General features: G+C 42.1%; 2 protein-coding genes across 2 annotated transcripts in view; both read right to left on the bottom strand.

The window, feature by feature from the left end:
* The window catches only part of LOC308362438 (uncharacterized protein), a gene marked incomplete at its 3' end in the record, with an annotated part of 56,683 nt that extends 51,212 nt beyond the window's left edge, over nucleotides 1-5,471 (bottom strand). Inside the window, exons 1-6 of the mRNA XM_080835072.1 lie at nucleotides 5,314-5,471; nucleotides 1,741-2,009; nucleotides 1,399-1,544; nucleotides 1,021-1,282; nucleotides 528-690; nucleotides 20-288 (exon numbers count right to left, since the gene is read on the bottom strand). Of these exons, the coding sequence (XP_080691198.1) occupies nucleotides 20-288; nucleotides 528-690; nucleotides 1,021-1,282; nucleotides 1,399-1,544; nucleotides 1,741-2,009; nucleotides 5,314-5,390 (1,186 nt within the window). The 5' untranslated portion in view covers nucleotides 5,391-5,471. The remainder of the gene's footprint in view (nucleotides 1-19; nucleotides 289-527; nucleotides 691-1,020; nucleotides 1,283-1,398; nucleotides 1,545-1,740; nucleotides 2,010-5,313) is intronic.
* A 77-nt stretch (nucleotides 5,472-5,548) lies between these two features.
* Nucleotides 5,549-17,528, bottom strand: part of LOC308362947 (transmembrane protease serine 9-like) — a gene marked incomplete at both ends in the record, with an annotated part of 47,570 nt that continues 35,590 nt past the window's right edge. The window contains 8 exons of the mRNA XM_080835672.1: nucleotides 5,549-5,890; nucleotides 6,007-6,152; nucleotides 6,351-6,619; nucleotides 6,786-6,948; nucleotides 7,066-7,378; nucleotides 8,026-8,171; nucleotides 9,363-9,631; nucleotides 10,150-10,312. Coding sequence (XP_080691798.1) covers nucleotides 5,549-5,890; nucleotides 6,007-6,152; nucleotides 6,351-6,619; nucleotides 6,786-6,948; nucleotides 7,066-7,378; nucleotides 8,026-8,171; nucleotides 9,363-9,631; nucleotides 10,150-10,312 — 1,811 coding nt within the window. The remainder of the gene's footprint in view (nucleotides 5,891-6,006; nucleotides 6,153-6,350; nucleotides 6,620-6,785; nucleotides 6,949-7,065; nucleotides 7,379-8,025; nucleotides 8,172-9,362; nucleotides 9,632-10,149; nucleotides 10,313-17,528) is intronic.

Here is a 17,528-nt window from a genome sequence, read left to right as displayed (position 1 = left end):
CCCTATTGACTTGACTTACCACCTTCTCCAATGTTGCCCCATCCAGTTACCCAGCTGTCTGTGCCATTGTTGAACACACTGTCACTGGCTGCCAGACAAACCGGTCTGATAAAGTTAGTAAACTGAACGGGAGAACTGAGTCTCAGCATGGCAATGTCGTTGTCACTGGTGTCGCTGTCGTAATTGGGATGCAAGACGATTCTGTCCACGCTTCTGGACACTTCGTTGGGATTGCTGCCCTGCTGGGTCTGCCGACCCAAGGACACTGTCAGCCCGCTTGGATTGTTGCTGAAAAAGACATTGGTTTCAGTCAGAACTAGGGATGGGTATCGTTTGGGTTTCAGTCAGAACAAACAGCCCAAATGCATGGTGATGTTTCTTCTGACCGATGGATATCCAGGTTCAAAACAACAACCGGATCAAGTGAATTGATGAGGGGCGTTAACAACCTATAACGTTCTTTTTCGTGAATTAGCACCAAACCTAGTTCTTACAGCATCCGTTCCTTGGGCCCAACCCCTACTCACCTTGAAAAGCAGTGAGCAGCAGATACAACCCACTCCTTGTTGATCAGTGAACCTCCACAGAAATGGCCTCCAAACATCTGCAGACTAGCCTGCCAGGGCCAGCTGCCTAGAGGGGCATCTTGTCCTCCAACTATCCTGGGGTTGAGTGGAGTTGTGCCGCAAACTGACAAAAAACAACAACACGCCTGAGATTCTATGACATTTACATTTAGTCATTTAGCAGACGCTTTTATCCAAAGCGACTTACAAGGATGTATACACATTTTACATTTACACTGATGGCACACTGCACATCAGGAGCAATCAGGGGTTCAGTGTCTTGCTCAAGGACGCTTCGAAAGGGAATGGAACTAGCAACCTTCTGATTACTAAACGACTTATATACCTCCTGTACCACTGTCGCCCCCCATGAGAGGCAAAGCAGCATCAAAAAGAAAAGTGGCATTTCCTAAAGGATTAGACGGCCAAACATGTCCTTTGGAATTCTACTCACCATCAACTGAAAGACTCTCAGTGGGAGCTGGGGTTGTCACATCCGGGGAGGGTGGTGGTGGGGGCGGAAGTCCAGAGGAGGAGAATGTGACAAAGCCTGGTGGGTCGCTCTGGATCTGGGAGCCCATCCAGGACTGGTAGCGGGACACCCTTGCATAAACACCAGGGAGTTCAGGTCGAGCACAGCCAAAGCCCCAGCTGACGACCCCAGACTGGACCCAAACCGCTTGCTGCTTGGTCACCATTGGACCTCCTGAGTCACCCTGCAAACACATTATTGTAAGAAACGTTATCATACATTCCTTGCTCTGAAGAAGATTGGCACAATCCATGTCTATAGTCTCATGACAGCTAAATGTGCACCAAACCATTACGATACCTGGCATGAGTCTTTGCCTCCAGCGAGTAGACCAGCACAGAGCATGTTTTCTGTAATCGTTCCAGCACCGTTCAGGCTCTCGCACTGTGTATTACCCACCACTGGAACCTCAACTTCCTGTAGGGTCTCTGGGAACGGGAGAGGAACTGAAGAGGAAGAGGAGAATGAGCTCAAAAGATTGTTTATCAAATACGAAGGTGGACACAAATTCACATGTGAAGGAACCTTTTGAATGTATTTGATTGCTGAAATGTATTTTGCTGTTTCTTTAAGATATCTCAGCTGTAGCATCCAAATATTTGTGGACATCAAATTGTCCTACACCCTATTGACTTGACTTACCACCTTCTCCAATGTTGCCCCATCCAGTTACCCAGCTGTCTGTGCCATTGTTGAACACACTGTCACTGGCTGCCAGACAAACCGGTCTGATGAAGTTAGTAAACTGAACGGGAGAACTGAGTCTCAGCATGGCAATGTCGTTGTCACTGGTGTCGCTGTCGTAATTGGGATGCAAGACGATTCTGTCCACGCTTCTGGACACTTCGTTGGGATTGCTGCCCTGCTGGGTCTGCCGACCCAACGACACTGTCAGCCCGCTTGGATTGTTGCTGAAAAAGACATTGGTTTCAGTCAGAACTAGGGATGGGTATCGTTTGGGTTTCAGTCAGAACAAACAGCCCAAATGCATGGTGATGTTTCTTCTGACCGATGGATATCCAGGTTTAAAACAACAATTGAAATCAGCATGAATTGATTAGTGGCGTAAACCAGGGGATCCCAACCTTTTCGACTCCGAGGCCCAGTTTTTCGTATGTGTAACAGGTCGGAGCCCAACAAACACCCCACTTATTTTAGCTAATCTATATTCCATTAGGCTAATTAAATCTTTAATCCATTAATTCTAATTACAGTTTTTATCCATTGCTTTGGGCAACTTCACGAAACAGAAATTACATTCTCAAAACAACACGTGCAAGCCTCCAAACCACTGGGCACTGGTTCACGACAGATTGGCATTTCTCATTTCTTTAATCAAATTGCAATTGTTTTAGAAATTCCTTGCAAATGACAAGTACAATTGCCTAGAGATGGCACACATTTCAAATGATTTAGCACATCTGTGCAAATGGTTAGGTACAATTGCCTTCAGTTAGCCCAATTACCAATTGAATACATCTTGCTGGTCTAAACTGACTGTTGCTTCTCAGTCAAGTGGTTGTTCTCTGCAAAACATGTTGGCATAATTTCATTGAGTACATCATCACCTGCAAAATAGTTCACTCTACTGTCAAAATCTTTCAGGCACATAATACCATGAAAAACATCATGGTATATCCTGTAATATGGATCTCTTGGATCATCAGCTTAATTTTCAGGTGCAACTAGAACTTTACTAATCAAGGGGGAGATTCACACATCCGATCACCAATCATACAGTAAGTTTAGTTAGCTGACAGGTCCTATCCAGGAGTATAAATGCTTCCATCAAATATCTAGAGCTTGACCAAGTTCAGTACAATTTATGAACATGGAAGCACCTGGCCAGGGAAACAACCAAGGGCAACTGCCTGTTAGAGGAAGAGGAGGAAGAAAAAGAGGAGCAACGGCGGATGTCCCAGGCCAGCGCGGGGGCAACATCACCATGTGTGATGCCATTTTAGAGAATAGTGTAGTCACCCACATTCCCAGCCTTGGCCCATACAATACCCATAAGCTCCAGGTTGTGTTGTTAGTGTAGGCTATAAATCATTTTAGTTTTGATGTGCTTATTGTATGACAGTATATTGTGCTGTACGCATTTTCTGATACTGTTACCACGATGTATGGCAATAACTGTAACAGTTTCCATGGTAGTATGAGTGCAGTATGAGTGCTACCTTGTAGGCTACGCTTGAATTATTCTTTTTTCTGTTTGATACACAAAGTATTCTGGAAAGAAAACAGGAAACATTCAGTGTCAAAGGACTGAGCCAAGATTGAAATGTGCACATGAGGGATATTTCTATGGTCCACTGCCATACTGACAAAACATCTAAACGTTTTGACCTGCAGAGTTTAAACAATGCCAAAGGGACTTTTCATTTTGGGGGCACTGACTATTAGTATGAGAAAAGGAATTAGTTTTAATTGATGAGTTGTCTGTTTTGAGAGCGATATGACCTTTTGCAGGTGTGCCATAGTGTTTTGATAAACCATCTAGGTTATTTTGACAAATATATTTAAAGCTTGGAGAATGTCCTTTTCTTTTCGGGAAGGAACTTTTCATTTTGGGGGCATTGACTATTTTTATGAGAAAATGATTTGGTTTTGAAGCTTGACTTAACTGTTTTGGGTGAGATATGACCTTTTGAAGGTGATCTATGTAGTTGTGCTGAACCATATAGGCTATTTTGCCAAATGCACTAAGAGCTTTGAGAATGTAACTTCGGTTTCGATAAATTGCCCAAAGCAATGGATAAAAACTGTAATAAGCGATTTTTATGTGTCACAAAAAACAACATCAGCACCTGCTACAGGTGGAAGCCTAGAATTGAATAAAAGAAAATCTAACTCTAGATATTGCATCAAAATTGTATTGTGCACCAGAAAACAACATAGAACCACACAGAGAACTTAGATGCAAGGCCTGGGCCTATTTGTGCACAGCAAACAAGCAAGGAAATAAAACCAGAATAGACCCAAAAGATAGCATGCACTCAAAACAACTGATTGAACATAAAAACAAGACCACTCAGCTAGGCCTAATTAAAATAGCTGATTCTTCAGACATGCAAACAAATAGGTTCAAATAATGTTCAAACAAATAGGTTCAAATGGGTCAATATAATGGTTTTAATAATTGAAATAATGATTTAAATCTGTGGCTGCAATCTATTATCAACACAAATAGCACCGAGCTTTCCTGTGCAGTAGTTCGAGTTGGTAGCTCTCCACTGAAAAGTATGTCCTCTTGTAGAATACCACCCCAATGATAACGCACAAAAAACACCACTAATGCAGCTTAACTGCCGACTCGTCTAACTTGTTTTAAAAGGAACGGGCTGCCTTTCATCCTTTCCACAACCTGGTTCTGAACGTGAGTGCTGGATGTCAAATCTCCAAATGTCGTTTCAGATTTGAAGGTCTGAGCGCCTCATTAGACAGCTTTAAAGAGCGCCTAATTAGACAGCTTCAAAACGCACTCAACACACTTCAAAACCAACTGTTATGTAATCGCACAATGGGGCAACTCGACGGTTAATCGTAAGAATTGTCCCGTGAAGCAATTCGGAACACCTCAGTCAGCCCACCGTCTGCAACTATGTTGCTGGGCCGACAGTCACTGGCAACCCATACTGCTACAGCGTTGGTAACCTTTTCACAAACTGGTCTAGTTATTTTCCTAGAGAAGTCGTGGAGTGGTGGTTGTCGACCATCTAACCTGGAACTGCTTTATGTCGGGTGCTTTGCATTAAGGTGGTAAGTTAAAGATGAGCTGCTTCTGTGATAACTTAATTAAGCTTAACAAATGCTATATACAACTTTAGTTTTGTCGATTGTCCGTCATTTTGCCTCTAAAACAGAAATGTTCCCCCCAACAATCCCTCAGCTCTCTCCATCTTCCACTACCGTCTCAGTCTCGCCTGTCTAACTGGCTGCAGTCACGCCGCGGTTTCGTGTCAGGGGTCAACGCACACCGGAAGTAAACAAAGATGCGTTAACTGGGTAAAAATATTTGATCACATTAATCTCAGCCACAATAATCTCATAAAATGATGTTAACTTTGACATCAAAAATGTATATTGTTCTCAACTACAAATCAATTCTTCTTGGAAAATTCCTTGCTAAACAATCTATAACGTTCTTTTTCGTGAATTAGCACCAAACCTAGTTCTTACAGCATCCGTTCCTTGGGCCCAACCCCTACTCACCTTGAAAAGCAGTGAGCAGCAGATACAACCCACTCCTTGTTGATCAGTGAACCTCCACAGAAATGGCCTCCAAACATCTGCAGACTAGCCTGCCAGGGCCAGCTGCCTAGAGGGGCATCTTGTCCTCCAACTATCCTGGGGTTGAGTGGAGTTGTGCCGCAAACTGACAAAAAACAACAACACGCCTGAGATACCATGAGAGGCAAAGCAGCATCAAAAAGAAAAGTGGAAGTTCCTAAAGGGTTAGACGGCCAACAACCGGTCCATTGGAATTCCACTCACCATCAACTGAAAGACTCTCAGTGGGAGCTGGCGTTGTCACATCCCGGGAGGGTGTGGGCGGGACTTGAGGTCCAGGGCAGGAGTGGCTACTGTCACCATCGGCTGCACGGGAAGAGAATGTGACGAAGCCTGGTGGGTCGCTCTGGATCTGGGAGCCGATCCAGGACTGGAAGCGGGACACCCTTGCATAAACACCAGGGAGTTCAGGTCGAGCACAGCCAAAGCCCCAGCTGACGACCCCAGACTGGACCCAAACCGCTTGCTGCTTGGTCACCATTGGACCTCCTGAGTCACCCTGCAAACACATTATTGTAAGAAACGTTATCATACATTCCTTGCTCTGAAGAAGATTGGCACAATCCATGTCTATAGTCTCATGACAGCTAAATGTGCACCAAACCATTACGATACCTGGCATGAGTCTTTGCCTCCAGCGAGTAGACCAGCACAGAGCATGTTTTCTGTAATCGTTCCAGCACCGTTCAGGCTCTCGCACTGTGTATTACCCACCACTGGAACCTCAACTTCCTGTAGGGTCTCTGGGAACGGGAGAGGAACTGAAGAGGAAGAGGAGAATGAGCTCAAAAGATTGTTTATCAAATACGAAGGTGGACACAAATTCACATGTGAAGGAACCTTTTGAATATGTTTGATTGCTTAAACTTTTTTTTTGCTATTTCTTTAAGATATCTCAGCTGTAGCGTCCAAATACGTGTGGACATCAAATTGTCCTACACCCTATTGACTTGACTTACCACCTTCTTCAATATTGCCCCATCCAGTTACCCAGCTGTCTGTGCCACTTCTGAACACACTGTCACTGGCTGCCAGACAAACCGGTCTGATGAAGTTAGTAAACTGAACGGGAGAACTGAGTCTCAGCAAAGCAATGTCGCTGTCACTGGTGCGGCTGTTGTAATTGGGATGCAAGACGATTCTGTCCACGCTTCTGGACAATTCGTTGGGATTGCTGCCCTGCTGGGTCTGCCGACCCAAGGACACTGTCAGCCCGCTTGGATTGGTGCTGAAAAAGATATTGGTTTTAGTCAGAACAAACTACAGGTTCAAAACAACAACCGAATCAATATGAGTTGATGAGGGGCGTAAACAACCTACAACGTTCTTATTCGTAAATTAGCACCAAACCTAGTTCTTACAGCATCCGTTCCTTGGGCCCAACCCCTACTCACCTTGAAAAGCAGTGAGCAGCAGATACAACCCACTCCTTGTTGATCAGTGAACCTCCACAGAAATGGCCTCCGGACCTCTGCAGACTAGCCTGCCAGGGCCAGCTGCCAAGAGGGGCATCTTGTCCTCCAACTATCCTGGGGTTGAGTGGAGTTGTGCCGCAAACTGACAAAAAACAACAACACACCTGAGATACTCTGAGAGGCAAAGCAGCATCAAAGAGAAAAGTGTAATTTCCTAGGATTAGACGGCCAACAGCAGGTCCATTGGAATTCTACTCACCATCAGCTGAAAGACTCTCAGTGGGAGCTGGGGTTGTCACCTCCGGGGAGGGTGGGGGTGGGGGTGGAGGTGGTGGTGGGGGCAGAAGCCCAGGGCAGGTGTGGCTGCTGTCACCATCGACTCCAGGGGAGGAGAATGTGACAAAGCCTGGTGGTTCTCTCCTAACGCGTCTTCTAATCCATGACTGGTAACGTGACACCCTTGTGTAGACACCCGGGAGTTCTGGTCGAGCGCAGCCATAGCCAAAGCTCACCACTCCAGATTGGACCCACACATTGTTCTGCTTGCTCATCATCGGACCTCCTGAATCTCCCTGGAAACATAGATGTTGTGGATATTTTTCCCAGTACAGTGTCACATCTCTTAATATCATGACCAGTTTAAGTGTTCATCCCAACTACTCCTCCAGTTATCCCAACTGCTCGAACAATTATTGACCTATCACTTCATTATAAAACGTATGTCTTTTCCAGCTTTTTTTTCTTTCGTTTCTTTATGTCTCCTCGTCTTTCTGTTGATATCCGATATTTCCTACCATCACTTGTGCGTACACCTGCACTTTATATATACTTATATCAAAGCTGCACTACCTACTTCTATTGCAGCTAGTCTTACAATGTTATTCTATCAATACTGTTCATACTCCATATATTTCCTTATTTCATACTTTATATACCTTATTTATTTACATATTACCACTATACATATGCACATACACACTTTACTGCTTTTTTGCACTTCTGGTGAGATGCTAAACTGCATTTCGTTGTCTCATTAATTGTACTCTGTGCAATGACAATAAAATTGAATCTAATCTAATCTAAAAAATGTCTACAGGCGTTTGAGGAACTCAATCAACATCAATAAACAGCCAGAGTCATACTCATTTATTTGACCACTGTTTCCAGTGAGTAAACGAGACATTTAAATCATTGTCATAAGAATCAACATGTATTTCACCTGACATGAGTCTTTGCCTCCAGCGAGTAGACCAGCACAGATCATGTTCACTGTGATCGTTCCAACGCCGTTCAGGCAGTTGCACTGTCTGTTCCCCACCACTGGGAGCTCCACCTCCTGAAGCGTCTCTGGGAATGGGAGGGCAACTAGTGCAGAAGGAGTAAAGAAAATTAATAAAATGGCTGATAACATCTGTGTCTTCAGTACAGTTAAAATGGCTGATAACATCTGTGTCTTCAGTACAGTTAAAATGGCTGATAACATCTGTGTCTTCAGTACAGTTAAAATGGCTGATAACATCTGTGTCTTCAGTACAGTTAAAATGGCTGTTAACATCTGTGTCTTCAGTACAGTTAAAATGGCTGTTAACATCTGTGTCTTCAGTACAGTTAAAATGCCTGTTAACATCTGTGTCTTCAGTACAGTTAAAATGCCTGTTAACATCTGTGTCTTCAGTACAGTTACAGCTAGCATCCATTCTATATATTATACTATACTTAAGGCCGCCAATCATTACAAATGCTTCTTACACATAATTCTTTTACAAAAAATACAGTACTTAATATAGTTTGTTTTTTTACCTCAAATTCATGAGAGCATTGTAAATAGTGTTGTTGCTGTTGTTGTTGTTGTTGTCATTGTTTTAATATTATATAACACCTTGCCCTTAAATCCTGATACGTTAAAACAAAAAAATGTAAAGTGGATCTGCCTTCATAAACGTTTGGGCGTAGCTACATTAAATATCTGATTGATTATTACACAACTGTTTGCTGAACTGCGTTAGGGTGAGTTACATTACATATCTGATTAATTATTACACCACTGTTTGGTGAACTGGGATAAATATCTGACTGATTATTGCACCACTGGTAAGTGAACTGGGTCAGGGTGAGTTACATTACATATCTGATTAATTATTACACCACTGTTTGGTGAACTGGGATAAATATCTGACTGATTATTGCACCACTGGTAAGTGAACTGGGTCAGGGTTAGGTACATTACATATCTGATTGATTATTACACCACTGTTTGGTGAACTGGGTTAGAGTTAGGTACATTACATATCTGATTGATTATTACACCACTGTTTGGTGAACTGGGTTAGGGTTAGGGTTAGGTACTGTTTGGTGAACTGGGATAAATATCTGACTGATTATTGCACCACTGGTAAGTGAACTGGGTCAGGGTTAGGTACATTACATATCTGATTGATTATTACACCACTGTTTGGTGAACTGGGTTAGAGTTAGGTACATTACATATCTGATTGATTATTACACCACTGTTAGGGTTAGGGTTAGGGTTAGGTACTGTTTGGTGAACTGACTCACCTCCCTCTTGAATGTTGCCCCATCCCGTGACCCAGCTGTCTACGCCGCTGTGGAAATCACTGTCGCCGGCGGCCAGGCAGACGGGCCGAATGAAGTCGGTGAACTGAACTGAGCCTCGGAGTCTCAGCAGAGCGATGTCGTTGTTGTTTGTTCTTCGGTTGTATCGAGGGTGCAGGATCACTCTGGCCACCCTTCTGGACACCTCATTGGGGTTCCTGATCCGCTGGGCTTGACGGCCGAGGTACACTATCAATCCTTGAGGTCTCGTGCTTAAAACACGAGGGGAACAGAGTTAAGGGGTCAAAGGGGAATTCACAGTAATGGCATATTACAAATCTGGATCAAAAAGTGTACATAGATCTGCGGTAGTTAACTTTAACACGTCGTATTAGGAAGGTCAACTATCTGTCTGTTCTTATACTAGCTTGCAGAAAGCTGTTTATTTAACTACCTGTTACATAAATAAACATATATTTCAGGCCAGAAAACAGGAGAAAAAAAACAAGTCAGAAACAATGAGATGCCCCACCCCCAAAACCCTCCATGAGCATGAAGTCTATTATGTCATTAACACCCAACCAACCTGTTTGCTGCTGTCTTCTGACAGCAAACACAATGAGGTAAACCTATAGGCGCTACTGCACCCAGTCTGGGCAGTTTCTCGTTTAAAATCTCAACACATTGAATTTCAGTTATCATTTCATTCTTTTCTCTTTTTTTGCCAGGACCACTCATCACACATTAGTCATTGATACCTTTAATAATACAAATATTGTGATTTCTATACCTTGAAAAGCAATGGGCAGCAGTCAAGATCCAGTCTTTGTTAATGAGAGACCCTCCACAGAAATGTCTCCTAAATCTGTGCAGACTGGCCTGCCATGGCCAGCTCCCCGGGGGCGCATCCTCCCCGCCGACTATCCTGCTGCTGACCGCGGGTTGGCCACACACTAAGCAACGGGAAAACGTAAAGTTTAAACGCACAACATATGCGGAGCAGGAGCAGGAACATAAATGTCCCAAATCATGTGTGATGCAAAGTGTGGTGGCCAAAAAAGGTACTGCGAAGTAATTTGGAAGACTCAGAGGCTTGATCGAAAAGAGCTGGAAGCTTTTATTGTCAAAGTCTAGACAATAAGAGAAGGACCCCGGAATCGTTCTAATGATACAAAAGTGTGTAACCCTTTATATAGACCTCAGTTATCCTATAATATTATCTGTTCATTTCTTACTGGCTCTGGGCCAAATCCAATCAGAATGATCAAATTGTAATATTCATAAAGGAGAAGACATTCATTTACATGGCGACTAAGAGTCTAACTCCCTTTTCTGCACATCTAGCATTCTAAAAGACACCAGACCTTAACTTAATTTATTACAGCAAGCCTAAGCCAATTGTTCATGATACTAGTAGTGTCAAGAGAAATCCCCTAACACGGGGTTAAGCGCATGGGCTCACATGGGTTCACATGACTCACATGTAATTAATTTAGAATTTAAACAATACCTATAGTTTAACACTAACTAAAACTGAGATCTACACAAAGTTTTGGTTGCATTTAGTAACGAGGTACTTCAGTGCAAGGGACAGTTATTATGCTCTCTTGATATACTTTTGCTATTATACTGTTTCTGTTCTTCCATTCATAATTGCGGTGGTGAGGAATTATCCAAAATATCAGCTTGATCAGCTGTCTTATTTGCGACTGGTAGACTACTAAATAGCCAACCTTTGTATTTCGTATCACAAATGTATCCATAACGTCAATATAGCCTTATTGCCCACTACACTATCATTCACCGGGAAAGTTTGTTTTCATTGTCCCGCTGCAATTAATTCGCCGACGTCAATCAAAAGTTTTGCACTATGGTTCCAGGTCACATTGTAATCCCGGTCCACCATCTAATGTTAATACAGTGTTGTATATTGGTGCGGCTCCTATAATGTATAATGGAGCAACACGTAGGCTGCAGGGTGGGTATGGTAAAGCGAGAGAGAGTGAGCGATCGAGAGAGATAGAGAGAGAGAGAACGGGGATGCACACGGATAGATCAGCGACCGGAGCAAAGCTGTGTTGCTAGTTTAACGTTGAACTCTGTGCAACCGGTGTGGAGAATAAATCCTTGGGCCAAATCAAGTTGCCAATCATTTGCTCAACAACCGCAGTCCGAAGGGAAAGGAAGATAACCCCTGAGTTATATAAAACACTTTGGCCCTCGAGCAGTAAACAAAAGTCTCATCTGTAATCTCCGACTACAACTAGCAAGAAAGGTAAACAACAGCCTAATTAATACAATTAAATACTTAATAGGCTAATTAATACAATATTTCTTTGTTTGAGTTTGGTTGTTTTTTTGCGATGGGGGTGTATGCTCGTTATTGTCTATAAAGGAAGGCATTACAACGGGAAAATCTCCCGTTCATCGCGTCCATTCGTGCCCCGCCTGTCACGTCTCGGCGCCCCACACTTTGAGAAACGCTGTATGACGTTTTAACCCTAGTAGCCTAGCGTCACAACGTACACGGTCTACAGTTTGACCAGAATCTTATTAGGATATTAACCCTAACTTTCCTATTGTCATTTTAACGTATATTAAGACAGTCTTATTTAACATGAGGTTTATAATGAAATATAACCAACAATAGTCAGGAAAACAACTTACCATCTAACTGGCTGTATGATCCTAGAATAGAATAGAATATATGTATTTGTCATTGCACAAGTACAACGAAATGAAGGTAACAGCTCTCAGATACAAAAACAATACGAATATAGATTGAAAATAGGCCTATATACATATATACATATATACACTATAAAATCACAAGACATATAACACAACAGAGAGACAAATACAGGTCAGTTTTTTTATGCATTATTAAGGCGCTCTATAAATAAAATGTATTATTATTATTATTATTGTTGTTAAGTGCTGTGATTGCTTTGGGCTAAAAGCTGTTCAAGGGAGAGAAAGATTGGTAATGTTATGTTGTGTGTGACTCAAGATCATCATGTTAGTGTCATTACTGCATGACTCGTGTATGGCACCGTGTTTTGGCTCTTGTGCACTTCTCCCTAAACCTCAAGAATATCCCGAAATAAACAGCTGGATTCAGTGACAACTAAAGGGCTTCATTTAAGGTCACTCCAACACTGCATTTCCACACATGATCACCCCTCTTATTCCTTGTTGGTTGACCCTATCAAATGAACTTCAGAACGGATGACTATTTCTTATTATTATTGTTAAATAAGACAATTGGTACATTTTTGTCTTAGAGTCATTGGAACCAACACTAGAAAGATTAGACAAGTTAGTGACAGTGTTTGCATTGTAACCTAGCAACATTTCAACAAGTTTATGTGATAACATCCTCATGTATTCAAGACATAGAAACTTACCTGGGACCAAAAAACTTGCAATCATAAGCAAACACAAACCACCCGATGAAGCCATGATGCTTCACCTGTAGCTCAAAACATGTTCTCTGTCTTTATATATACACGTGAACTTACTTTGTCACGCCAACCCCTCCTCTAAAACCAGTCTGTCACACAGTCTCTCATCATCCATCCTTTTCCATTCTTCTCTTCGCCCACCTCAATATAGACCTTTTTCATCCCTCCTTTCCATTCTTCTCTTCTCCCACCTCAGTATATAGACCTCTTTTTTTTCTTGACCACTTCCTCCACTGATCCATTCATTCTGTGATGGCACTCTTACAGCAAATAAGTTTCTTACTACATGATGTTTAATCATATTTAATCCTTTTTGTTTTTAAGTATTTTTAGCTCAGTGTTTTTCTCAAAACCGTCAGTCTAAACAGAAACGGACTTTGACACATTAAGACATGTTCAAAATGTACCCACAGATTTTCAATCCTGTTTAAGATTAAGGACTGCAGGATATCCGGTGGTAAATGTCTGCTTTTAATGGAGTACGTCATGGTTCAATATGAGATATGCTCTGAATCATTGTCCTGTACAACATTTCTTGTAGGCTTCAGTTTGTTGGCTGGCTTCATGAAATTTCATCCTAAATTTGCTGATATTTAGTGGATTAAATTTGCCCTTTGTTAATACAATGGTTCATGTGCCACAAGAACAGCCCAGCAGAATAGGTCCGCCCACATGTTGTCACCCACAGTTGTCAAGTGGTTCTTTTCATTAAACACGGCCTTCTCCCCCTCCAGACAGCCCTTTGGTGATAATGAAAAAACAACACAATATTAACTTGAACTGTACACAGAAGTGACTGGTTTATCTAGATGTTGCTGCACATAGGCCTACTAAGGCCTTGATCAGAGGGCTACTAAGGCCTTGATCAGAGGGCTACTAAGGCCTTGATCAGAGGGCTACTAAGGCCTTGATCAGAGGCCTACTAAGGCCCTGTTTAAAGGGCTACTAAGGACCTGATCGCAGGCCTACGTAGATGTACATTAGAAATGTTGTGCTTTTACTACAAAATTGCGACAGCAGTTGCTAGGCTAGAAACACACACACACACACACACACACACACTCACTAACCCTAACCCTAGAGGTGATCTATTAAATGCTAATTATAGAGGTGTTCTGTTGAAGAAGGCAAGTGGAAATATGGACGATACAGCTAGAAAAAAAGCAAAGATTAGTGCTGTGCGAAGACATTTCCAACACACACACACACACACACACACACACACACACACACACACACACACACTCACATACACACACACACACACACACACACACACAACACACACACACACACACACTCACATACACTCACATACACACACCCACACACACACACACACACACACACACACACACACACACACACATGCTTATGTAATGTTAAGGTATATCATGTGAAGGAAAACAAGGGCTGGTCTCCTGTCCACATTTACTTTACACAGCCAGAGAGGAAGGAATGCTCATCATTGTCTCCATCTCATCTGACACGTTGCGTGTTTGCGTGTTTGCGTGGTTGGACCTGTTGTCTTTCAACATTACGGGGGCCCCCTGAGCACAAACACAATGTTGATCTTATCAGACAAAGCCTCTGAGAAAAGGCCACAGAAGACAAATGTCATATCATTGACGGAATTGAGTAAAGGCTCAAGAACATGCGACTTTTCTCTTTTCTTTTCAAGGAATTTTGGTTTGTGATGAAAAAAAAGCACCCTAGTGCTCTCACCACCGGCCTTAAAGAGACACGGACGATTAACATGTTTAACCAGGTAGTCCGCATCTTTGGTTACATTTCACAACTATTATGCCACGATGGCATTTAAGTTAAACATAAATAGACTCTTCTATTGTTCAGAATGCACACGAGGATGACGGACACGTTGTTCAAAGGGTATTATCCCCACACTGTCGTGAGTTTGTAAATGGACACTATTATAAATAGGATTTAGGCTAATTAACCTTAACTTTCCTATGTTGTTTAAAGGGTATTATCCTCACAGTGGAAAAAAATCTTTCTGCCTCACAATGTCAAAGTAAGTACAGTTAATCGCAGACTGAAACAAAATGACAAATATGAATTATTAGTGAATCTTAATACTATTAGCAATTTTTTTTTTTATTAAACTGTCAAAACCAACCTTGATTTTTCTCTTGACACGAAACTCCGACCACTCTGACAACCAGTGTGTGGCATTGATCCAGGTTCAATGGTACTTACACCTAACCCTAGGTTAATTACTCATCAGGTTCAATGGTACTTACACCTAACCCTAGGTTAATTACTTATCAGGTTCAATGGTACTTACACCTAACCCTAGGTTAATTACTTATCAGGTTCTGTTAATTGATGAATTGCCAACTGATTGTGCTCCCAATTCTTGATGATTAATTTCAGGTGTGTGTGTCATGTGACATTCTATATAAGCTGATGCACCTGCACAAATAAATTGATTGAGTGTTTTCTCAGAAATGCTTCCAGCGTGTTATTTGTCCTCCCGAGTTTAAAGAAGTTTATACGGTATATCTACCAGTCAAGCTCTGTTCAACAGGTTCAATGGTACTTACACCTAACCCTAGGTTAATTACTCATCAGGTTCAATGGTACTTACACCTAACCCTAGGTTAATTACTTATCAGGTTCAATGGTACTTACACCTAACCCTAGGTTAATTACTCATCAGGTTCAATGGTACTTACACCTAACCCTAGGTTAATTACTCATCAGGTTCAATGGTACTTACACCTAACCCTAGGTTAATTACTTATCAGGATGCTTCTCTGTCTTTAAAACTTTAATTTGGCTAAGAACAGAACTGCAGAGCACTGCAGTCCCATGCCCACATCCAGGGCTGAGGTGTCCTTGAGCAAGGCACCTGACCCCGATCACTGCTCCCCTTGAGCAAGGCACCTAACCCCGATCACTGCTCCCCTTGAGCAAGGCACCTAACCCCGATCACTGCTCCCCTTGAGCAAGGCACCTAACCCCGATCACTGCTCCCCTTGAGCAAGGCACCTAACCCCGATCACTGCTCCCTGGGCGCTCAAAAAGTAGCTCACTGCTCCGGGTTAGTGTGCTTCACTGTGTGCTTCACTGTGTGCTTCACTGTATGCTTCACTGTGTGGATGGGGAAAATGCAGAGTTCGAATTCAGAGTGTGTGTGTGTGTCACTATCTCTGCCATAACATAGTCACTAGTCACTAGGGCTCATTTCCATTTCCAACTACATGTATTTGAATTATACATCTCTACGTTTTCTGCATGTACGTATGTAAGATGTATGTATGTATGTATGCATGCATTTGTGGTTTCTCATTATTAATCATAATTTTATTAATTTTGATTTGTTTCTTGTAACATTATTTGTAAGGGCAACTGTTTCCTTCCCCCTGAAGTTTTCTCTTCGGTTTTAGGTTGAAAGGTTGAAAGTACAAAAAGTATCACTTTATTTTCTGTTTGTCACTGTACACAATGTTATCTGAATTTGCAAGTATTTCCAGCCTTTTTTTTTTAAATTGTTCTTCCGATGATTCAGCTGTTTGACATCATTGACCCATCCCTATCATTTATAGGAAGGTGGAAGTAAACCAACTGCTTGGAAGTCTTCAAATCAGTGATGTATTAGCACCGGTCAATAGAAAGAATGTACTGCTTATGTTCACTGTTCTTACAGTAAATAGAGGTTTGAAAGCGCATGTTAAATTAGACAAACAGTACATAATATATAAAGCAACCATTCACTGATAAGAAATAATTTAGTTGAAAGCCCCACCTTCATTCCCTCTGTTCCGGATGGGACCTTTAATACCTGGAGGCAAAGAGGTATTTGTAATGTTGGCAACCTGTACATAGAAGGGACTTTTACTTCTTTCCAACAAAGACTCAGTTCTTCAGATACCTTCAGATCAATATTATAAACCTTGGTCTGCATTTACCCTGGCTGGGAGAGGCTGTCATTCCGAAGATACTGTGTGTGATCGCCTTTGCTCTGTGTTCATTAAACCTGTCAGAGTGTATGAATAAACGGCTGGGTGCCAATCAAAATCACAATGCAAGAGTGGAGTACTACACCGCTACAAATGGTAGCTTATATTGATAAGCCTCGGAGGCTTTCAGATTGTCCATTGCTTTCCCATCGGTTGCTATGGAGTCCACAAAATACGCGCAAATCTCGCTGTAAGTTTTGTTGGGCCACGTCGCCATGTTATCCTCCCAGTTCTGCACTGAACAACAGCTACACCTACGTCTGCTAACACTACAGTATGCATAATTTCTACGGGCACTGCACTAGTACTTCCTAATGTGTGGGAGGAGAGTTTGGAGTACATCAGTGACTGTTCCAATAATGCCCAGCACAAACTTGCATAACATTTTTTCAGACGTCTCACCTTTGTGTGATAAATGTGAGTCCATTGAGGCTACCTTATCACATGGCTATGCTCTTCACCCCAAATATTTCGGTTTCTTTCTGTGATCTTGGAGGTGCAGATAGAGCCAGACCCTATTTTAATAATTTTGGGGATATCTGAAGAGCTAAGGATACTAAATGTAGCACAACAGCATCTTCTGGCATATGGTTTTATAGCTGCAAAAAAACTGATCTTACTTCTCTAGAAAATTAAAGAGGTGCCCTCCTTCAAACATTGGCTGACTGACTTGACAGATACTCTACATTTGGAGAGAATTAGATTCATTCTGAAAGACAAGC

Source organism: Sprattus sprattus (assembly GCF_963457725.1).
Source record: "Sprattus sprattus genome assembly, chromosome: 3".
NCBI lineage: Eukaryota > Metazoa > Chordata > Actinopteri > Clupeiformes > Clupeidae > Sprattus > Sprattus sprattus.
This window is presented reverse-complemented; position numbering and strand designations above follow the sequence as displayed.